At 50.2% G+C, this 24,771-nt stretch overlaps 1 protein-coding gene and 1 long non-coding RNA gene across 2 annotated transcripts; one reads left to right on the plus strand and one right to left on the minus strand.

Moving 5' to 3' along the window:
• Positions 1-3,988: 3,988 nt before the first annotated feature.
• Positions 3,989-10,185, plus strand: LOC108864236 (uncharacterized). The gene is made up of 5 exons (XR_001951181.1): positions 3,989-6,143; positions 6,291-7,118; positions 7,190-8,285; positions 8,413-9,147; positions 9,271-10,185. It is a non-coding gene; the product is annotated as an uncharacterized LOC108864236 (long non-coding RNA).
• Positions 10,186-23,012: 12,827 nt separating this feature from the next.
• LOC108864234 (uncharacterized) lies at positions 23,013-23,876 on the minus strand (the record flags this gene model as incomplete). Its single annotated transcript, XM_018639446.1, has 1 exon — positions 23,013-23,876. A coding segment is annotated over one exon (864 nt), but the record flags the coding sequence as incomplete, so codon positions are not given.
• Between the last annotated feature and the right edge of the window lie 895 nt (positions 23,877-24,771).

Genomic DNA, 24,771 nt, shown 5'->3' on the forward strand with positions numbered 1-24,771 from the left:
CACTGGCAATGGGACGAGTCCAAGTTGAGGAAAAGGGAAGGAGGAGGATTGTAGAACTGTCTCATGATTCTCAACATTCAGGCGATCATGATGGTATCTGAAGAACGTATTTGAAAATCGCCAAGCTTCCCACCTGGCCTGGGACGACGCGAGCTATTGCTTATTGGCAGCTATGTGCGATCTGGCGGAATTTGCCAAATGAAGGCCAAGATCCGTCCTAGGCCGGATGGAATGCTGCTCGTGCCAAAGACGGCTTCATTTTTCGGACTTCGCAGAGCTTGAGGTGAAAACGAGAATCTCAGGGATCGACCGGAATACGCGACATGCCTTCGCATGCGCTTGCAGATAGAAAGCGACGGCGGTCATTCGCTTTCTGTAGCAAAAGGGTTTCGAGGACATGAAGCGGATTCTGGACGACAAGTCGAGAATTCTCGAGAGCAGGCAGCTTCGTGATTGGGCCAAACAGAGAATTCTCGAGATCCAAACAGGGAATCCATACCATCCTCAATCAAACGGATTAGCAGAATGGTTGATCCGGGACCTGAAGATGTATATGAGTATTAAGCCGGATTCCCTTGGCGGTTGGAGAAGCAGTTCGGAGGCGCCTCTAGAATATCATAAGCGTTTGTTTTGTGGCACTCTTGGTTGCAGTCCTTGCTTCGCGCTGAGAGAGAGAAGAAGCCTAAACTCTTCAAGCGAACAAGACTTTGGGCATTGAAAACTCCATAAAATTCATTGACCACCCGAAATCCATTCATTGACCATCTGAATCCATTGAGCAGCGAGGAGGGTGGGATGAGGAAGAAGTCGCAGCAGAACAAGCAGTCCGACGGGCGTCATAGCAAAAGGTTCGTGAAGATGGATAAGTGCGACCGAATTCTCGTGAGAGTCGCTCCACCTCCGCACAACAAGCAGTACGAGGAGCCTTTTAAGGCTGAGAGGGTGGAAATCTTCGACGGGGTTTCTAAAGGTTTTTGCTATGAAGGGAATGGCGAGGAGCGTATCGCGACCATCAGAAATGTTCTCCTCTACACACCCACGAGGTGAAGAATCAATTCCGGGGGAGTAAGGAAGCCAGAGAGGGAGCAGGCGTATACAAAGTCGTAGATAATATGATATTTCGTCAGCAATGGAGTCCTGCGACAAGGTGTACAGTACGACAACCGAAGACTAATTTCTACCCCTCTTAGCCTAGGCAGCATTTGTTGGATTCTATTGATCCCATGTGTCCGATGAGGAGACCAAATGGCCTATTATCGCTGCTGTTGTGGTAACCGCGACGCGGTTGGGATTGTGCACGGAACGACTCATTGTAGGCAGAGCATGAATTTTTGCATCGACCCTTAGTGGAGTGGCTTCAACGACTGAGCCAGTGGCCCCTGGAACGGGAGAGGCCATTCGAGGCACATACTCACGTACCATGCCCTATCGAGGACACACAAATGTCCCTCATCATTTGGCCAGGAGACGGGTGAAGATGATCTGGATTTCCACCCGAGAGCACCATTCGGAGGTCAAAACTAGATCCTAATTTCTCCAGAGTGCATATATAGCAGCACCTCGTGTGAGGAGATTGTCTCATCAGGGATCAGGAGAACATTCGTAGAGCTCCGAAAGAAACCGTCATGCTCGAAGTGCCCCCGGGATCACTTCGTGTTCGCCTGAGCAACATCTCGCGGTGCTTTGAACTCCTTGCGGGACGAAACTTGCCATATTGAGGTTCCCCTGATCGGCCCTCCAGGTTCTATAATGGCAATTCGATCTCTCTCGACGCACTTCCTTGGCAGGTTCGACGACAATATGCGGTAATCCCTGAGAGGGACGAACTCCGCCGACTTGGAGCGCGGATCCCCGCTGCAGAGAGGTAATCCAGAATAGATGGATTCACCTCCTAACTCCGCCGACGCTGAACGGAATTTTCTACAATGCCACTTCCTTCAAAAGGCATCAATAAAGTACCATGTGTCATGGTACCTCGCCATGGGACCATGACCATAAGCCATCTGCTATTTCGGACCGTCGTACTTCAGACATCAACGCTCGTTCAGTACAGTTCTCCCCCGCACCTAGATTCGTAGACATGGGTGGTGCTACAGTCCAGGTCAGGAAGCAATTCCCGGATTACACGCCCGTCTCCGATAGCACTTCCTCAAGCTTTCTCGAAGTACTGTTGGGTACGGAATCCGTCAGACATGGAATTGCACCCTTCATTGCCAAGCCTGAGACCGCAGCAGGGGATTGTACAATTCTCCTTCCTCGGTTGGAATCCCAGCTGCTTTTGCGCCCAATGATTGCCACTAGGGCTGTCAATGGATCCGCACCGCGTTCCAGAACCCGCGGGTACCCGGGATATTTTTCCGGTCCTAAAATCGCGCAAATTCTCTCGATTCCTAGTACCCGCGGGTTCTGGAACTGGATAGAGCCGGCGCGACGTCTTCCGCCGGAATTCAGAAGCGAATGATGAACCGTGAGAGCCATTCTGTGTGATGAATGACGACAAAACGTCGCTGATGCACGCTTTCTCTCGAATTGTGCAAGAAAATCCTCGAAGCCGTCCCACCCACCTCCGTTCAACCATAGAGAGATTCCAGCGTACTCCACTTCATATCGGGGGAGAATAGAGCGAGCTTACGTCCTGAAGCTCACGATGACATTTTCACCTTGAGCAATACCTCCGAGTCCGAAACTTATTCGCTCTTGTCGGAAGTAAATTAAAGAGTCTCAGTTCATTCGCGTAAGATGGCGGTCGAGACATCAGTCAAGTATTCCGCAAACACACACGGGAGCGAGGAAAAATCGCGATTCTCCTCGATTCTTACCCGCGGTTCTGCCGTCTCGGTTCTCGGGTACCCGTGAACCACGGTTCTCGAAGAGTACGGGTTTTTGACAGCCCTAATCGCCACTCGTTCAATATTCATCATTTTCGATTTCAAACCGATTCGAGAGCCGCATCGAAAGCTCCGAAGCTATACGATTCAAAGTGGAATACCTGAGAGGCCCGGACGCCCGGGAAGCGAGTCCAAGACGCGAAGAAACTCCCTCTCACAATCAGATCGGGGCTTCCCGACTGGCGGCGCAGCGGCTCGCGGAGTCGACCGGCAGAGAGCTGTGCGAAGGTGCTCCCTGGGATCATCGCGCAGTCGACTCATTCGCCAAGACCCTCGATGCAGAGGTCATGGGAAATTCGGTCGCCAATCTTCGGACCCTATGAGGAGCTTCGGACCTTTTTAGACGGATCCATTTCTCCTACCTTTGCGTCGAGTTTCCTCACCATGCTCTTCCCGGAAGCGCTCATTTCGCTCGAACGGGATCGGTAGTGAAGTTGTGGCGAGTATCTCCATCGAGACAAATGCTCCCCCAGTATCTTCGACAGCATTTTCGAGATTCAAGAAGTCCCGGTTCCGATCAGAGAGATTTCATGGATTTAGAAGGCTCCACCTCTGGCAGATGTGGACTGAAAACACTCGCTAGTAGAGCACGAATGTTTCGAAATGAATAATGGAAACTATCATTGAGTCGTCGGGAACAGTGAATCCGTACGACGAAGCCGATCGGCGTCAACGTTCGCTACCCATCGTAACCGAGGAGCCGAATTCGAGAACATTGGTGTTGAATTGACCTCTTTTTCCTGAGCATAGACCGATGGGCCGAGACCCGAGACGGAAAATTTCCACGATGTCGTGCTCTGAGAACCCACGTTCTAGATTTTCTCAGTCATAAGGGTCAGCCATAAACGTCAGCCCGCAAGTTTCTCCTGACAATGAGTCACCCGGAAGCTGTCTCTGCCATTTCATGTCCCGTGAGTCGAATGCTTTCGTCCGTATCGTTCTGTGGAAACAAGCCCACGACGAGAATTCGGGTGAATGGGAGAACGTTCGAGTAGTTTCGTTTTCCGGTCCCTCTCTCCGACTCCGCAGGGAATGCGTCATCGAGCGGGTGAGGGGGTCGCGTAGTATATAAGCTTCGGGCCGCGACTCAGCTCGTTGAAGGACGACTCGCTGGGTGTGGTGCCTGCGTCGAGCTGAACTGCAAAAGGCCGCCATCTTGAGGAGACCAAATCCGCAGCAAAGGTTTGATCAGCCACAATAGGCTTGTGTTCCCAGAGGCTTGTAATCCGTTCGTAACGACGACGGATTCAGGTATTTATCCTACCCCTTTGGACGAGCGTGCTCGCCTTCTATACTTGAAACCTCCATCGCACTGGACGGGCGTCGTGCCATGAAACTAGGTATGGCAGACGAAAGGGGCGATTTTCTATGCATCAGGTGGATTACTGATGGTTTCGCGGCGGATGTCCCTGTGGAAATCACTCAGAAATTCTCACCGCGGACCAAAAACGATGCGTACCACCCCGGGATATCATAGTCAGAAGGAACTGCGTAGAAGCGTCGATGACGTCATACCCTGAACTGCGTCATAGAGTCTCCATCTCGCCTCGTGGCAAGTTTCCGCAAGCACGCCAACGTAATTGATCGGCATCATGCGACATCAGCTGCATTGTCATCGAATTCGACAGGCGTTTCAGACATGAATGTTTAGAATCGGGATCTAACATATGGAAACCAAAGTGAGTGGCGTTCTGTCCGAGAAATCTACCAACTGCTCCAGAGAACTATTGCTTGTCTATTGGAAGAGGATCCGACTACGGCAGGGAGACGTTCCGCGACCGCCGCTCCCCTAGATAGAACAACGGAATTTTGTTGCCTACCCTAGAAAGCTGGCCTAGTTTCGTCGACGATCGTGACGTAGTCGAAGACTCGTCCCAGGAAGAGACGCCACGACGAGCTGTCGAGCATCGAATGTGCCATATGTGTTGTCGGACACAGGAAAAGAAATCAAGCCCATGTTGCAACCCGTGCTCATTGTCTCGGATGGAACTGCGTACTGCGTAAAAGCTGCTCGCGTCCCAGGGCTCTGCCAACGTTCGCATTGAAATCGACGCCGCCATTTTGTCAGGTCAAGCTGCCTCCTCATCCGATATTTCCCGATGAATGTCCCTTAGGTACGGACAACGCGCTCGCTTTAACACTCTAGGTCAACCTACGCATCGCGAGAAATTCAAATGGACCGATGGAGCTATTTGGAAGCTTGAGCGAGAAACTTCATAATTGAAATCTGACTAGGCCGCGTTCAATCAGCCCGAGATGAGCAAGGTGATTCGTTTCCATTCAGAAGTGCGTGTAAGATGCATACATGTGCAACGCGGGGTTGTTCACTACAGGAGAGACCCTGAAGTCGGGTTGCATAGGCAAGGATCACAGTAGGTGGTGTCGTTTTGAGTTGATTCCAACAACATCGTCCAACAATTCCGCTCCATCCGTAAGAAGATTTGGGTCAAATCCCTTCGTCGACTGAAGAAGCACGCACAAGGCTCTTGGGAAGTCATCCATCCTTTCATCCATACGTCCATCCATCCATGTGGATTCGCGGATTCTTTTGAGGAAAATTGAAGTGTCTCGCGGCGACTAGGACAGAGATTGCGTAACCCACCGTGTACCGAGCCCAATTCCGTTCAACGTGGACTCAGGTAAAATGAAGCAGTTCGAGCCTCATTCCGCTTAGCTAGCGAGAAAGCCCATTCTTTTCTGCAGAGCGTTGCTCGTACCGACTGCTCAATGCGCGTCCGTCCTCGGCCTGGTCCCCGGCATCTGTTTCCGTCTGCCAAGGCCGTCCGCCATCGTGGCTACAGACTTGAGCTGAAGGCCAGCCGTTCAAGGCATCAGAAAATGAGGTCCCGAGGCGAAAGAGTAATGTTGAAAAATCAGAAAATCTCGCTGAAGACAGCAATGTCCCATTTACCTTCAATGCAATGAAACTTGAAATCCGTTGGGAAATCAATCAAGAATGAAGCCGACACATCACCGCGGAAGCGGGCTTTCGAAAACATGTTTTGCACTGCTGCAGCGTCTCTGTCGAAACATCTGGAAGCCATTTCACGGCATGATTCATCCCTACGTGCGCGATCAAAGTTGAGGAATCATTAAGCAAGCTTGAAACTCCACGACGGATCTGATCAGTCATCTGCGTCGCCGTTATCATCGAGATCACGTGGTTCTGGGAAGTGAACTTTGACATCCAATTCGATATAGTGTCTTGGGCGATAGATCGAGGTCGCCTCCGGAGAACTCATTTCAAGTACAACGGTCAGTTATAGTCAGCGTTCGTGCGGTTAAAAAAAGTGAATATTGTGTCGTCGTGATGTGCAGTGAACGTAGTGTGCGACTTCTGGAAGTGCTCCCAAAGCGGTAGTGCCGCCTTACATAGTGATCGTGGTGATCGTGATATTGCAGGTCGGGCTCATCTGACGCGCTAGGGCTCTTAGACTCGCTACGAGCGGATTTTCATCAGATTCGTTGCGCCACCCGGTCCTAGGGAATCTCAATCCAGACGGACCCACTTAGCTTGGAAAGCTCAACCGAGGCCTCAGACGCTGGGTGCGAAGACACCTCAGTTCCCTGCAACTGTACGAAGTAATTCCGGAGAATTCTGTCGCGGTCATGAGGATGTCAGCTACCATCGAACATGTCTGGCCACGTGATTTGGATCGTGAATCCTTAGCACTGTAAATTCCATACTTCTGTCATCATGAGACATATGTATCTACTTATACTATCGGAACCACTCGTCACCAGTCCTGTTCATGAAATCCCCTGCGGAGTCGCCCCTGTATTGGAGCTTGGAGTAAAGCTGTCCTTCGCTGCTTGTTTTCCTTCGGAAGATCTGACCTCGGGGTCCCAATGAGGAGATTTGATCCTCGGGCCAGGAATGGAATTGCGGACATCAGGTTGGCTTTTGAGCTGGGAGGGCGGGCAGTTTGGGTTCTTATCTCCCCGCACAGGTCGTCTGCGAACTACGATTTGTCCCCTGGGCAAATGCGCTACACCTGCTCCCTGGAAATCCCCAGCGTCGGAGCTGTGAGAAGCCCTTCCGTGAGAGCCTCTTCGCTACGAAGTCCCTCTCCTATCGCTGCGTGGCCGTTTCGTCATGAATCGAGAAGTCTGAGCACACGGAATAGAAGATCGTGCTGTAGTCCGATTTTGGCATTTTTGCCTTCCTCCCCGCATCGCACATCCTCAATCCTCGAACCTTCTCATTCGGGAACTTCATCGCTCGGAAAGGTGACTAGTGAATGATATTCGTGGGAGAGACATAATGGGCTCGGGGAGAAAATCACTTCTAAGAAGAGAAGTTCGTTCTGCAGGAATTCCGTTCACAAATCCGCTGCGACGATTCGTCAGGATCCTTCGATTCCCATAGACACCAAAGAACAAGAATGATCGCAGGCTTTCCGGGCCGAATCAGAAAGAACTTTGAACCCCTTCAGGGACGCGTACCAATTCTGCTCACTCAAATCCGCGATGTTGCCTGCGCGGGCAAAAGCCATTTACGGCCCACGATCAGGAACGGATTGCCATCTGCTCGGAGGCACGATGTCGCCTGTCCAGGCGAAAGCCTGTCGTTTATTCCATCGTCGGTCTATCTCCGGATGATGAAGATGATGCTGTGAAGATTCCCGGAGCGCGGCAATATTCCAGGGAAAGTTGTGAAACAGATCCAAGAAAACCGAGTTGTCTTCCACCAATCCGTCGGCAACTAATGCAACGTCTATACCAGGCGAGATATATGTGATGCGAATTGATCCAGGGAACCTTCATCGGAGCCGCGAAGCCTCTCGATACACGGTCGAAGTTTTGATAATTCATCAGGTCGCTGGAAATCCTTGGAACACTCGGCACTGGTTTGATCGCAGATTCTGCGGAAGGAACCCATCGTGGCTTTGGACGTAGATGCGTTCAGAAACGAGTAATTGAATCCGAAGGGAATTCTCCCACGAAAGCGACATTGAGTAAGCTAGGACGACTCGATCTTCCCACAGTCGGAACTGCTCATTGACCAAATGAGATTCGACGGTCTTCGCCTCTGGTCATGTCGCCTGCTACAAGCGAGATTCGAGATTCCGTTCGACCGACCATCAGCCACCCTGCAATGCTGCTGCATATCGGCGTAGGTCCAACGAGAACAAGTACTTGGCACGTCGTGCCCTAGGAACCGTATCCAGCTAGGCCAAGGACAACGCCCACTTAGATGGCGGCGACTCGGCTCATCCTTACCTCGATGGTCGGATTCGAGAACCCGAGAAATATTTTCAACGTGCTAGCGAAGTCCATTTATTACGTCCGCGATATTTCATCTCCATCTCATCTCCATCGACGATCCTTTGAAAGGAGTGAATCCCCCCTAGAACTACACGGTCTCCCTCTCCTGGACACGCCTAGCTTTCGAAGGTACGTCAGATCACCGGAATCGGGAGATTCGACTCGTGTGTTCGAGTCGTACGTAAGTCATTTGTATTCTGTGTCGTCCCCGAACGATTCATGATCGAATCTACTAACGAAAGATGAACGTATTCAGATAATTTCCCCCAATCCTCCATGAGTCCCCCTACATCGTTTGATGCTCATTACGTGCTTCTGTCGGGTGCCGTCGTCGCGGGCGAAATAGCAAGCAGAAAGATACACTCACGTCGAAAGGAAGCGCTAATGAAAGCGTTCCGATGCGCGGCTTGCGCACCTCATCTGCGAGCGATCGACGTTCTCACCTCTTTGCCGCGCGCTTTCCGATTCGGAGTGACAATCAAACCTCAGCGGGATCACTGAAGTCGCCAGCAACGGCAGCAGTTATACCGTTTAGTATCTTTTAATTTTCTAACGAGTTCTTAAATACCTATGTATGAGAGTATGTAGTATATATGAATGTTTAAAGCGAGCAACTGGATATACGGAGTCTACTGGTGGAGCCCGTTATCCATAGGTCTCTCCATGACGCCTACGAGACAGAGCGGAACCGGAGACGACAATATTATGCTGTGCACGTTGACAGTCAGCTTCGCAATGAAGATGGAGACATCGCGTATCGTTTGCCCATTTCGGAATAGGACGCGCACTTAATTGCACCATCGGGAATCAATATCTATGCAGGCGCGACCGCCGCGCCGTTCCCACACCTTAATTTCCACAACCTGATTTCCACAACCTAATCTACCGCGATCACACGCTTTGGACGGAAGCCTAACCCGGGAGGCTATTCACCCTCGGAAATATATTCGTAGAGCTGTCTTGCTGCTCGACAGTCGGTATGGACGAACAAGTAGGTTTGGAGTATGCTTATAAGCTGTTGACGCGTATGACAATCAACAGACATCTAACCGGCTGCTCTCCGCTTACATTCCGGGAGCGAAGGCCCTTCTAACTCTCCTAAACGCTATTTCAGCAACGATTCCACTATATCGTTCTGGTCTTTCTGTGATTAGTTCAAGCAGTCAGATGATTTGTTTCTGTGAGATATTCGCCTCAACGAAGATCGGTCGATCGGATCGGGGGTCCAGAAACCGAACTTATCGGTTCCCCTTCAATTTTTTTCCGTCACCAGTGAGACGAATCGGTGATTCTGCAATCGGGAATGAAGCCGGCGAGCTTCTACTGGACTCGTCGATCGAGAGACTGCAGCAAGTCTACGTATAGCTGGACATCAGCAGCGGGAGGACTTCAATTTCGGTTGGAATCTGTCGAGCCAAGCATTCGCACAACTCGAAACTACTCCTTGGGTGCCAATGTCACGGCACTACCGGCGTCGTTGATAGCGAGGCGCCTGGAAGGCTAACTCCAGCCACAAATCGCAATCATGGCTGAGTCCGGAGCGTAGACACGGTGTTCACCGACAGTAGGCTAACTTGGGAATCCAGCCAACGAGAAAATAGGCGACAGTCCGCTTGGCTTTCGCTTGCCCGGGAATATTTCCCTGTACGGAGCCGTCTTTTGAACCGGGTCATCAGTAGAAGGCCGGCCGATTGAGTATTCCTCCGTCGTGGAAGTCCTCCCAACCTACCGCTTGAGAATTCTACTCCGGTCGGTCAATCAGCACCTCTTCTTGGAGCCAGAGTCCACCGACATGCTGTCGGATCCTTGATGGAATCGATCGACCCAAGGAGGATACGACTCTATAGCAAGCTATGCTGTTCTGCTTCTGAAAAGTTCGCTCATCTGGAGCTTTGAACCTCTTCTCATAATGTACATATGACGATTGAAAGCACTCATGGCGAAAACCTCCCTGAGCGTACATTCAAAAGTACTTGAATCAATCATCGAAGGGTCGATCTAAAACAATAAATTCGGAAGGATTCGGTAATCATCGGTGTTGTTCTTGCCCGGATCCTCACTCTGCTGAGCTCTTCCGAACGCGCCATTTCTCCGAAGTCTCGTTCAGGTGAAAAAATAAAACCTCGACGGGCTCAAAAGAGAACTAGAGCCAGACTCCGAGCTTCATTGGAAGCATGCAGAATGAAGAGACACGGAAAATCTGAAAAAAACGTACCGAGGTTCACCTGAAACGAGCCGTAGTGAGAACAGCGTGAAATGGGCGACAGCATATTTGTCGATTGGGGAGACAGGGGTCCCGCTTCTTGATTGCGGGTGGGTCATTTGGGCTCCAGCACATCATAAGTCGAACAGCAAGACTTCATACAGGAATAGGCGTTACCGCGAAGCTCCAAGAATCGACTTGCGGGTGTCAAGCCACAGGGTGCATACATTTGAGCGACCGCATCGGCACAGCCAAGTGAAGGGTACGTAAACGAGGCTTCTGGCGTTCTCAGTCAGAGGAGACACCTGTCGTCAACCAGCTATAATCGGGGAATTTGCCATAGAAAATATCTTCGGCAAGCAGGCTACGAGGAGGGCACCGGTCGGCGACCTAGCCGCCTCTCTGTCTGTTCTTTCGGGCGACTGTGCTCTCTTTGAAGGGAGTTGCGGGCTGAAGAGAGTTGAAGCGGAGCAAAACCCAGATCCTGAGGTATGCGGTGAAGATCTGACGCGACCGATGATCTGTGCAGGTTCCAGACCATAGCTCACCGCTGAGCCGATGCCGTTCCCGCTGACAGGCAGAAAGGCAGACGAGCTGGTATACAGGCAGCAGGTCAAACGGCCGACCGACCGGGATGCTTCCTTCGTCACTTGCTTCGCAGAGTCTGGTTTAGCCTCCGCTCGGGCGCGACAGGAGAGCTTCGGACATTGACGATGATTTGAATTTATTTCCGTGTTCATGAATAGATTGGCGGTAAGGCTGGAAAATATTCCTCCTGCCGCGGTAGTAGGGTACTCACCATGTCACCATTTTACAGTTTCTCAGAAAAGCAAGGATCGCGACGGTTGCGGGCGGACTGGCATCAGTCCAGCCGGTCAGTTTCTGGCCTTGTAACCACTCAGCCGATGTGTTATGAATGAGGAAGGTCCGCGGTGCTCTCCAATGGAGTCTCAACTCAGTCGTTGCCTCAGGCGTTTTTCTTCTCTTGCTCCGGATGCTAAAAATGATTTCCAGGGCTTGAATTCTCTGTCTGAGAACGCATCGACTCGGCACCGTTTCTATTTTTTCTATTTGGTGTCCTGGAGAGCTCCTGGGTGCGATGGACGACCCAGTATTCTGAGCTCTGCGGAATCTCGAGACGGCTTGTGAAGCGCCCTCGGAATCGCTCCATCAACGAGGTCAGCCTCTGCCGAGAGGCTGAGTGAGTCGAGGTTTTTGAATTGTTCCATCCAAATCTATTGCCGGTCTTGGTCGCTGGATTGTCGAGAGATCCTTGAGCCAAGACTGACGACCATTTAATCCAAAATTCATGTTCCAGCTCTCTTTCAATGCGTGCCTCATCCAAGTTCAGGCTCGATACTTCAGTAGCTCCTCTTCATTGCGAAAGCGACCTGTGGCGTGATTTATAGTCTATCTTAATCTTAATCTAAACTGTGCACTTCACTAGAGTAGAACCGCGTTATGACTCACACGTTAGTGTATCATGCATCCTTAATACTCTGCTGAATGAATTGATCATACGATTCTCATTGTAAGCCACGTGAGCAATAGTAGCAATAGAGACAGCGTAAGTGACCAGTAGCCCTGGAAATATTCTAATTAATCTGGGTGTCTTCACCACTCAACTCGCCTCGCGGCTGCGCGCCCGTTGCTAACGTGCTTTGAATAGCTAGTCACATTCAAGTTCACGCATAGATAGTTTTTTTGAGACTTTTGACGTGAAAACGTCTTTAATTTCATCGACCATACAGATCGAGGGTACTTCGTCCTTTGCGTCACAAATGTTGTAACTTTTCTCTGCCTTAGATCTCGGAAACCTGGGAACGTAGAACTTTGTAGCTGGTTTCATTTGAACGCGAATTTACGGCATAAACTACCGTTCTATTTTGGTATCGAGTCACGACTTCTGAGACACTTTCCGAAGGCGTTTCATGCACACCTCTGGGAGGCCTCTAATGTGACATGAATGAAGGTTGTGTGAGATGTCTCAAGCTTATTCTGATTCGAAATCACTGTTTGATTTCGAGGGGATTTTCAGTCTTCTACGGTCGCGCTGTATTTGCGACTCAGGGGGTCACAGGAAGGACATATTCATGCGAAACATGAGACATTTCGCAATGGGGGCCGATTTGTTCCCCTCTCTCCTTTAGTCAGCGTTACTATCGTTTTCCCTTCGAGCTGTCGCCATGCCACGAGAATCTCTGGTCGATGGGAGTACACCTTTCTGCAGCGGAGGAGTGCGAGGAGGTGAAATTCGAACAGATGGCGCGAATCATCTTGAAATTCGTGCGAAGAGTTGAGCTCGAGATGACTGGGAATAATAGGGAATCATGAGTGGTGTCAATTGAACGCTCAATCCCGAACCTCTAGATTCTAGATCATACATCCAAAATTGAGTGATTGGTCGGGATATACACCTAGTGCTACTCAAGAGTTCTTCGTTATTATGGGAGGAATCCGTCGAGTTCATTACATAAAATTCTTCATTAGTCATCAGCATTGATGATTTGAGATTGTGAATCTTCCATGATGCGGTCAAAACCCACCAGCATGAGGTAGAACATACGGCGAGTGGAAGCTTCAGCGGGCAGGGCAGTGAAGAGAGAGGAAACTTCTGCTGAGAGATCAGCTGAATATCGGAAGCGTCGCCGAGAGACTTCATCGGTCGTGTCATGTGGTACTGGAGCTGACGATGCCCGCAGGAAGGTTAACGAATCAAATGACATTTCAACATCGATCGACCAGCCAAGTCGAGACGATTCTTATGACGGTCAAGTTGAGCTGACACGATGTTTCACATACACTCAATTATGGGAACGTGCCACCATTCAGTTCCGTCGCATGTATTCCTATAATGAACTTGGACACAAATGCGATCTTTGCGATCGCATCTGGTTTGTACGGGATTTGAAGCCGATCAGCTCTCAGATGGCACATTATTTGGCACCATATTCCCCGGACGAAGATGCCGTCAGTTTCAGATTATGCCACAATTGCTACAAAATTTGTAGGAATAAGAAAGTACCCAATCTCAGTGGAATCATGGATATACATACCCACCGAAACCCACAGACTTGCCCAAATTGGATCCTGTGTGCGAGAGAATAATTTCACCGCGACTTCCATATATTATGAGAAATGTTGAACCCGTCTAGTCGAGTCAAGACGGACCCCAAAGCCAGAATGGAATCTCAATCCAACCATTGCCCATTTTTATCAAGATTAGGAATGAGTCATTTCAAGTTCAAAACATTATTCAGTCCTTTTCAGCAGAACAACACCGGATGAATCTGACGTTTTCACGCCGAACGGTAGTGTCGAAGATATTACCTGCCACTGTTTTTTCTGAGCGTCTGAGCTCCTCGATCGAGAGCTCAAGCTCACAATCGGCCAGGAGACAGAGAGGGATCACGGGAGCGTCCTTCAATCAGAATCGAACGAGGATCCTGAGTTTCGGTTTCATGAAACAGCGGGAGGAAACTCGCGGTTGGTCTCCTGTGGCGGGGAGCGAAACTATGGAAAATAGGCTACTTAACGGGTAGGATCACTGATGCTTTGCAAGAAGCGCGGTTTGCGTGTATTGTTATCAAGTTTTCCTCGACAAACCTTCCCTACGGGGGATACAACTTCGATAACTCTCTCGGCCCGTTTAGCAACCCGGGTCCATAAACAGACGATTGCCAAAGATGTCGACAGCATGCTCGTCAACGATACTATAGAACCTACGGCAAGTTCACGAACCTCTCCCTTCGTATTGGTCGAAGAAAAATATGGTTCCGTTCGGGTTAGCATAGATCAACGCAAGCTGACTATCGAGACGAAAAGAGGCGTTTACCATTATCCGGTGTCTATAATGATGAGCTCTCTCAGGAAGTTCCAGTCCGCTGGACCTGATGAGCGGTTATTGGCAAGTCGAGCCGGACGCAGCGCCGGGGGAGGAAACGGCGTTCTGTACTCCAAAAATTGTTCGAATAAGATGCCTTTCGAATTGGCAAGCGCGCCGGAAACTCTTCAAGCTCTTATGAACGACGCGATCATTCTCATTGACTCCCTTGATGGCGCTCGTCTACCTTGATGATACTATCATTAGCTATCCCGAAAATTTCGATCGACACTTCGCCGACTCTAAATTAGTCTTGCGATCCTGCGATTGAGTGATCCAGCAGGCCGGGCTCGAGTTGCAAGCGAAAGAGTGTTTATCCGCGGCAAATACTAGGGACACAAGGTCACTTCGGAAGGTATTGCGCCAAACCTGGAGAAGGTCTGAGCCGCGCCCACCGACGAATTTCGGATTCCGCTGAACTCGCGGCGCCTCGTTACGACTTTCTAGAGCTTGGTGCATCCATTGAGCGGAGGAGCACCCCGAGCAGGAGGTGCTCTCGCGGATTGAGATGCGGATAGAGGAATAGCCTGTCCCACGTCATTTCGAGGATCACCTAGCCGAAGACGCGGCTTCATACCGATACCAATGCTATTGGACTAGGCGCGGTGCTGGCACAGGAGGAGAAATGTCAAGTGAGGGTCTAACTTTTGGAAGCCGACGGCTGTCGAGAGCCGAATCGAAATGTCGCTCCGCTGTGAAACGGAGCGCTTGGCCGTCGTCTGAGCCGCTCACAGGTTCCGTTTGTATCAAACCTCTACGGCCGGAAGTTCCGAGTAATCATCGACAGCATCGCTCAAGTTCCTTGAGAGCCAGGCAATCCTGTCTCCGGAGCTCCTCCGATGGGCTCTCGAAATGCGAGACTACGATTCCTATATGGTGCTTCGAGAGGGCAAGGATAATGGGAACGCCGAAGCTCAATGCTTGTCGACTTCGAGGAACCCCTCTGAAAAGAGCGTGTTCATCAAGAAAAGCACGCAGACGCTGCTCTGGTGCTTGTAGAATGGCGGAAGATCCCTGGGGCCTGAGAGATGCCCTCCACGACTGCACGGTGCGAAACGGTGTACTTTACCGTCGTGATCTTCTCTGCGTGCCGCAGATTTTGAAGCATGACTTCCCCAAATATCGCCACGAGGGAGATGCTGCGGGTTATCTCGGTGATCGGAGGGCGGCCAATCGGCGGGACGAGGCAAGGGGGCCATCGGAACCCAATATCGACACGAGATCAAATCGTCCATGTACTTATGTAGTAGCGTCTAGATAGCACTCTGACGGGAGAGATCAGCAGCGATGAGACTGCGCAGCGTATTTAGCCTGTGAGACGAGAGGGGAAGTGGCTTGGAACCGAAACCGGATGATGATCCGGATTTCACGCATCTCAATGCTCATGCATGGTCCTGGGGTAGACCCGAACAGGTTCCTGTGTATAGAGTAGTGATATGAAGCCGTGAATCGGAAGGACATTGATCGTGACGCGAATTCGCAGGATGGGAGCGTGAGTGCGAAGATGGAACCGGGAATGATGATGAAATGGAATGGCAGCGGCCATCGCCGACGCGATCAGAGAGAGCCTGGAGGGCGACCTAAGGACGAGTAGCGAGAAGAGATCGTCATAGGTCAGATACGTCGAACTCGAGATCCAATGCAACTTGGCGGAGGAAGTGGGAGAATGGTCAGCAGATCTATAGTATACACAAAATTGCGAAGCACTATTCTCAACCAACTGGGGAAATTGGCCGAAGCTCCATGGAACAATGTTGGAGTCGTTCGAAGAACTGGAGCCTGAATTCTGAGGGAACTTTCGGGCATAGGTATGATACCGGTAAGAATATCAAAGATTGCGGAATAGGCCCTCCCACCTTGAGACTATCCGTGCGCCGGCGTCGTGCAGTCTATATCCCTGAGAAGCTCACCGCGTTGAACAATGTCTTAATTTTCCGGTTTTTTAATTTACCGGAGAACGATCACAGAGGCGCCGCTGAAAGCGCATATGTCCCTTCGAATGAGAGTTTCGAAATTAAGAGCCAGCTGAGTCCGAGCTCGACTCGCCTCCGATGTCAATCCGAAACTTAGTGGGCGACAATCGTGTGAGGGAATGACTGGCGGAGTTCTCATGTCAGAAAGAGCTCGGCACAATATTCTCGTGAGGGTTCCCCGCCTTAGGTGCCTATCCTATCTCGTCTCGAGATCGAACGTCGGCGTCGTGGGATCAACGCGGAACGATTATCTCATGTATGCATCAAGCAAGCTTACTGCAACGGTCGAACCCACCGAAATCTTAAATGATTCACAGTGTATCCCTCTGATGAAGTGCCAGGAAAGAATGAGCTCATCAGCTAGCCGGAGGAGAAAGGCAAAGTCATCGATTGATTCGCGATCTTCGAGGGGAAAGCATGGTCGGAAACCGTTCCTTGTCGTATCACTGACTGTATGCAGACGGGTAATCACAAGAGGGGAGCTTTGTCTGTCTTCGTTGGCAAGAGATTGGGGTGTGGGAGAAGAGACCATCGGATTCAATCGTATCTTGGAGAGCCTACATGAACGAATGGTGTTCGTCAGTAGCCTGCCTTTTTCCGTCGAGTCTATCATAGGAATATACACCGACCGAAAGTCTCTGTGACTTTTTGAATTCGGTCGCTAGATCGTTCTTGTCCATTCCTCGAATGCGATGAGTATATGTACAGCCAGTGTCGATCTATAAAGTTCCCTCGGGACGTTATGATGTCCCTCGAAAGCGCGAGGGGAAGTGTGTTTCGATTGTGGTGGAGATCATTGATCACGATGGTATGTTAGGAATAAGATAGTATTTATCAAAAGGATTAGTGTGTATCGGATGTAATAATATGTACTGGATGAAATAGTAAGTATCGAATGGAATAATATGTATTGAAAGTGATAGTATGTATTGGATGGAATAATATGTACCGAATGATATAGTATGTATCGGATAAGGTTGGCTCAAAACGTATCGAATAGAAAGATTTGTATCGGAGCATTATATTGCGGATCGAAGACTGTGTATCGGGTGGAATAGTTTGTATCGTTTGAAGCAGTATATTGATCGAGTATCATAGTGACTTTTCGATGTGATGGAACGTAGCGGGTTCGACAATCATTATGCTGGCGTCACATCAAAAGCATTGAGAAGCGAGATACCTTACGCAACTTACAGCCGGTATATGTTTTTCGGTAGAATGGCCTGCCATTCGAGATCCTATCGAGTCTCCTCGGAATGCTGCGCGTTCTCGGTTGTGCTCTCTACCGGAACCCTTTGCGGGGAATAGGATGTTAGCCAGGATGAGAGCTCTCAAGCGCGTTCGGAGAGGTTGGCAAGCTGTCAGATTAGAAATTAGGGGTTAGATTCGCTTACTCGACCCCGGGATGGACAAGGCATTTTCTAACAATAGTAAGTATCTGTGCATATCTGTTTTCTGTCTCCGACCTCGGGAGTGAGGAATTCGGGTGGATGTTCCGATGCCAGATTCGCTCACAATTAGCTGAAGACCTTATCGTCGGATATTCGGTACTCATGACGCGGACATCTCCCTATGAGATTGCGACACGACGAATTGCCACATAGCACGCGGGTGTTCAGTCCTATCAGAGATACCCACTCATCGAGCATCGCGCAGGGGTGGAGCGCTCCCAAGCGCGTTTGCGACATATTCGGCTTTTCAAGACTAGTTTGAATGTAATCGCGAGGGAATCGTAAAAGCGCGTCTAATTGCGTACAAAGGAACTCAGGTTAGAGATGTGGGTTGCGGACAGATATCCTGTTGAAACTAATGTGAAATCAACGACGCTCATAACGAGGACATCTGCAAGATACCCGTTAAACAGCCCAAGTGCCCCAGGAGTGCAGTATCCGGGAACGAATGCGAGCACCGAATCAAGGAACGGGTATCCTTTGCGCAAATCGCTCTCTGGGGCATTCAGACCCGAAAATCGGGGATTTCGACGGGAGCAGTGAACTGTATGAGCCTTTGAAGAATATCGGTGGCTAGAGTCGGTGCATCATCCTCCCAGCTAAAACTCTCTCAGGGGCAGCTGCAGCCTGACCAGAGATGTGTCGTTTTGATTGCGCGATGGGAGGGTCGCCTCATCCTGTGTCGGCGGGTGTTCGCCATGTATTCGAAGCCGAGTCTGTATTCGAGTGCCTTGTGAGCCCCGAGAACACCGGCACTGACGAGCTTGTTCACGGAGGCTTGGTCATCGACGGATGTCCGTTTTCCCGCTCGAATCGGACGCTCTCCGCGGACGGATGGAGATTCGGCGCCCTGGGGATAGCGACAGGGATTCCGGAAGCTGCCGCACGCAGTATCGGGCAACACGTTCGCGGTTTCGCGCGATGCTGCGCTTTCAGTCCCGGGGACCCGCTGTAAGCGATCCTTCCGAGTCGCGAATCGCTGCTGAGCGGAGTCTCTTCCACGATCTCATCGAGGCTCTCGATTCTTCAATATTTGCTGCCAAACGATAAATCTTCTGACTTTTCACGTAGTCCGAGCGAAAAAGTTCGACGATGCATTCACCAGAACCGGTGTCATTCTGGATGAATAATGGGCCGCATGCAATTTCTGTTGCCATCTGTTTCATCCTCGCGGGAGCATGATCGAATCTAAGCTGCGTTTTTGGAGCATGCGTCAGTGATATTCAATGTGTTTTCTACATATTGGACTCTCGGGCGCATGCGGAGTTGGAAGTCGCTTGCTCAGTTACTCGTGGGGTCATCGAGCTTTGAGCAATCGTCGACGATCAGCAGACCCACATCTCATTCACACGATGTAAGGTGTCCCGATCTCACAGAGTCAGCTCGACGACTAAGGAATGCCCGAGAATGGTTGGTTCCAGCTTGCAATCGACCTCGTGATTCGATTGAACTGGGAGCTCCTGCTATAAGAATACTTTCGGACAAGATCTCATCAGTAGCGCATCTCCCTCAACTGGAAGCTCTCGCTATTACGCTTTTTCCATCAGTCGCCCGCTTCCGGCGCGGTCGTCCGAGTTGAGCGGGAGTACGCGATCAGAATACGCAGTGGTGGGGACGAACACGGTGGATCATCGCTCTGATCCCTCGCCGTGTTGATATACCTCCCGAACGGTGAATGGTCGATGTCGATACGCCGAATGTATTTGCCTCATGGTCTCCTTTATGGTGCGTTACATCGACCTCCAATGTCGGACGCGAAGTTCCCCATCAGATCGCTCGCTGCGGGACCATGCCATGCTGCGTTCCCTGGGAGGGCCGGGTCAGGACTTTCTATACCGGGAACCACAGCCAGCTCCTCACGCCCTATCGTGAGTCTCCCTATCGAAATCGATGCCTATTGCATGACGGAAACTAGACACGAAGCCGTGAGCTACTTGGATCGTTGAACATTTGAATTATCGATGAGCGCACTCAGATCTCACTTAACCCCATGCAGCTAAGAATTACCGATTAGAGCACATTTAAGCGGGAGGACAACTCTCATGAGAGTCGAGGCTCATTGGACTCATGAGGAGTATCAGCATCATCTCCAGATCAGAGTTGAGGCCTGTCTGGATTTTGTCAACATTCTAAGCGAGCTTAGTGATGACTTCGAGTCCTGAAAAAAATGGGAGAGTTCGGATAAATTACCATCATAGAATATTCATTCGGTGGAGCGCGCAAGCTGAAGGCATCCAAATCTCGCCTCGATATTGACACAATGTCAAGTGATAGACTCGACAAGCTGAGCGACGATTCCTCGGATTAAGAATATGCGACAACGCGGAAATCTTCCCAACGGTTAGGGCAGAAGAGAGAATTTTCCATACAATCCTGATGAGAGAAGGAGCTACGGATAAGGCTCCTTTCATGAAAAGTTCGGCAGGCGGTGGAGGAGCCAAGATCTCCCCGGAATTCATTGCGAATGGTAGAACGGGTATGATCTTTCGTTCAATGACTAAAATTGTTCGATATACTAGGATGCTCCACGGGGAGCACCTCCTTAGCGGATGCGATATCCAATATATTCAGCAGGACTTTCGACGGGTGAAGTTCTTATGTGACCAAGTTGAGTCCAGTTGAGGAATGTCGCTTCCCTCGAGAGCGCCCGGTCACATTCCTCTGAAAGGTCCGAACGGACGCTACTTCTGTCCCGGAGGTACAACCAATTGAGCTCGTCCATCGCGGAACATTGGCTTCCCAAATTCGGTGTCGCGCAGGCCATCATCAGAAATTTCGCAGGCTGCAATTCTTCAGCGCTCACCATGGCCATTGCTGGCGCGGGGATGACTGGGCTGCTGCGGAAGCGCGAGTTGTGCGGAAAGTATTTGCGGAAGGAACCCAGCTCCTGCCATCATGCGTCCTCCTGACGAGCTTGTTCAAGCGGATGAAGAGATCGTTTGTCGAACCTCTCCTTCGATCGGGCTCACAACTCGATTCAGGGGTCGAACGGTGGAGCCTAGCTGAGCCTGACTGTTCTTGGGCGTCAAGAGGTTTTCGCGCGGGTCCAGAGACTCATGCGATCTTACGTCGGAGAACGTTCGAGCCAGTCCTCCAAGCGCGGTCACTCGCCTGCTTGCGAGCTCGTTCGCTTTTGTATTTTCTCCGGCCTTCTCTCGAGGAAAGCGTTTTGCTTCAGAGCTGAGTTCTCGCTTGTTGGAACTTCGAAATAGAATCCCCTAATCATTCCTGACTGCCTCCGCTGCCATGTGATTTCACACTACCAATGACAAGAGCGGATTCGTTCGTGGACTCGAATGCTATCCTTTGGGAAAAATTGAAGCAGGTTCGGCTATGAGCTCAGCCAATGCAATTTTTGCGAGTAAGTACGTCGGCGTCGATCCGATCGGGGAAAGGAAGATGGTACATGCGAGCATTCGTAACCTACAAAAACTCCCTTCGAATATGGAAAATGCCAATATTATATAGGCCTTCGGAGAGTGGAATATGATCCTTGCTCCATGTTTCGTCGATGTGCAATATGCCTACCGGAATTGAGATCGGTGCATGAACTGGAAAATTTGATCTAATCAGCTGCATAACGAAATTACACTCACCAGCTCCTCTCTTTAATGAATCCCCCTCTAATCCCGCTCAAGATCGCCGCGAGTTGTCAAGGGTTCCAAAGTTTCCGAGCATATGGAACGTTTGCCTACGACTAATGGGGAGCTCCTTGATTTTTGTGAAGCATTACCCAGGACTGACCGATTGTGATCAAGAACTGCCGAAAGATACAGTGTGACATGAGCATCATTGCTTTTTTCCGATACATGAAGCCAAATCTGAGCACCAAAGCTATCGATTCACTTCCCTAGTGCTGCGATATCAATCTCATCGCCATCAGAGACTTGCTACCGCGCGAGTAGACGACTTCGAGCTCCGGCGCGCTACAGGTGCCGAAGCGCAGAACTAGGAGCGTTCGGGAGCGCGATGACAATGACTAGTATCATGAGTCGACTATTATTATAAGTCGGAATGAAGTCGAAGCGAATCGATCCAGAATCGAAAGGTGTGGAATGCTCTCGTCATCCCTCCGGTACCTGACTGCCAAGCGGATATAATCAGCCCGGCTTTGCAAAGTTAACGAAGCTTTTTCGCCAATTCAGCTTGATAACCCTGTTGTGTTCGAAGATACACATTAGAGAGATGCATATTCACATTCACATAAAGTGGAGATAGATCATAATATGTATCATACGGACAGACTGATTCGCTGATCGATTCCAGCGTCGCTACCGATTTGGCGGCTAGTCGAATTCAATCGCAGTAGAGTTCGTTGCGCTCGGCAAAGCTTTTGGCACAAGGCGGCAAGAACAAACTTGGGGGTAGCGGTGAACGGGAAATCGCGGAAGCGAAAGCGCACCAAGAAATCATTGACGCACTGGCTAACCTAGCGGAAAATCTGATACTATGCATAGAAGTACCGCGGTTGGACGCGAAGCAGCCCGAGGATAGCTTGGAACGGCTAGAGATGGATCCTGCCTCCAATGAAGGGCTCGAACCGGAAACCTTCGGAGTCGCCCAGACAACGATGCACGGGGGCACGAAAACCTGGTTCGCGACGTTCACTCCTCTGTAGAAGCGGCAAGACTTCGAGACCCCATTCTTCGCACGAATCCCCAAGGGCGAGGGGCAGTCTCTGAGCGGATACTACGAGCTTGAACGAATGGCGAAGACGATTGCTTGAGCAACCACGGCTCCCCTCTAGTTTTCTGCATATCCTTGTTGGATCGGAAACTCACGCCAGTTTTCGAGCTCGAGATTTCCGTGGTCGCGCCAAACCCTGAAGAGTCCGAAGCATTTTCGATGGTCGCTGATAATTTGATTGGATCTTCATTGGATCTCCCGCGGAAAAATCTAGGAGAGATACCTATAGGGGAGACCGAAATCGGAGGATGCAGATTAAAGCGGCGGAAATGACTAGATTGTGTATGAAGGCGGGAACAGCGGTGACTCCCGAACTAAGCGACCCTGGGATCTTGGAACCCGCATCTTCGATGTTCCGCGAGCTATTCGGACCCATTCGTGTTGCGAGTCAATATTCGGGGACGATCGGAGACGGTGACCCCTAGCACGAGGGCCGATGTGGAAGCGATTTCTTACGAATCTTTCGGCGATGAGGATGAAGGACTAGGTATCGTTCTTCCGAGACCGAGCCCGCGGACGCCCAGGAGAAAACAGTCTCGAGCGGTGATGCTTTCCAATATCCCTGATGGCTTTTTCGAACGGGGTGGCTAGAGCGCGCACTACACGCTACATATATTTTTTTGATGTGTTGGGAATTTATTAACCCTTCATCCAGGGTGACTAGTAGAGTATCCTACCTATAACGTCTAGGTCCAGGTTCAGGAAGTAATGTTTGATCGAAGATCTAACATGAGCTCTCGTACACACAAGGAAGTTGCCTGTATAGTTCCGGATTTCGAATGGGAGGCTGTTGTGGAGCTTGATGGAGTTCGCGATCGGCGTTCTCCTATTGCGTGTTTTCATCCGGGTCGACAAAGCCAAGGAACCCGTCACTTTGAAACGTGTTCGATGATCATGTTTCGGTTTCGGGAGAGCCGGGCTTGTGGAGATGAGCGAAACGACTAGGCTGAACGCGTAGAGCTTTCTGAATTCGAAGATGTTGAGCTTGAATAACGGAGAGGAGTGAGCATCGTATGGTTCGTTGAGGACAATTCTAACGGCTTTCTTCTGGAGTTCGTGGATTTCCGACGACCTTGACTCATTAGTGCCACCGTAGACTTGGATCATATAACGGATGTGGGCATCCACTAGCGCGAAGTAAATTGATATCTTCAGCGAGGTTGAATTGACGTATTTGAGCCTTGTGAGAACAGCTATGCCCGACCGGATTTTCCCGCATACTGCCTCGACATGTAAATTGAACCTCTGATCTCGGTCCACGAGAAGCCTCAGAAATTTGTGCGAAGTCACCATCTCGATTCTCTCGCACATACACAGAATGGCGTCTGAGCAGTTCGGGTTGTGGATCCTTATCGCCAAGTCCGGTGCGTCCCTCCCGAATTGGATGAATTTAGTTTTAGAAGCGTTAAGCTTCAGACCGTTGCGGACCATCCATTGATTGTTTCTTGTTATTGCCTTGGAGCTCAGTTGACCGAGGGAACGTGGGTCGTGGTGCGAGAGAATAAGAGTTGTGTCGTCCGCAAAGGACAGGAAATATTACGCTATAGACACTGTGAGAGAGAGAATCATGCATGCATCAATGAATGCAGAGAGAACGTCGAAAGATGCATTTTCAGAGCAGGAGTATGCTTTTGAGATTCACTCATTCGTACCATCCATCAGTGATTGTAGTGCACAAAGAGCACATCTTCCGACTTTAGCCCACAAAAATGTCGACGCATGTCGTCATGGTATTTGTCAAGATGCACAAAAGGCTCTCGACATTCAACAAAGAGGCGAAATCAAACCGTAAGCGGACGAAATCGTTGTCCGTAGAATTTCGCACTACAGAGTCTTCTCGAATCGAAAAATATGTGAAATAATAGAGCTCTACCGGTTCCAGTGACGATACTCGACTTCGCCTCCCCTTCATTTTTCACTGCAGGGATTCTTGTTCTTGCAAGTCTCATAAGTAGGGATGGGAATTCTATGAAACGCATATTTTAAGGCATATCCGCATATTTGGGGGTTTTCGGAGCTTAACGCATATTTCGATATTTTCTGTATATTTGAGCATATTCAGTCGTCCCTCGCCATGGCGAGAGCTCCGTCTCTCAGCCGGGACTTAAAATTCATGCTATGGCTCTATCTAAGCTTTCGGGACAGTGACAGCTTATTCTCATAGAGATAATTGGATACAATCGACTGCACTATCGGAGACCTTTCCATTGAATCTCAGCGAAAAGTAGTAGTTTCGATATATCCGAATGAAGTTCGTGGGGCTGCCTCCGAGTCGGACCGCACACAGACGATATGGAAGCACGCTGTATCGCTAACGTGCACTTGCAGGTCACGGCGTGGCGTTCCAGCGATTCTCGACATCGAATGTTTTGAGGAGCTGAACGAGAATCATGCCGAAGTCGAAAATGAGCCCGAGTGC

This window comes from Galendromus occidentalis, unplaced genomic scaffold (assembly GCF_000255335.2).
Source record: "Galendromus occidentalis unplaced genomic scaffold, Mocc_1.1 scf7180000077439, whole genome shotgun sequence".
In the NCBI taxonomy this organism is placed as follows: domain Eukaryota; kingdom Metazoa; phylum Arthropoda; class Arachnida; order Mesostigmata; family Phytoseiidae; genus Galendromus; species Galendromus occidentalis.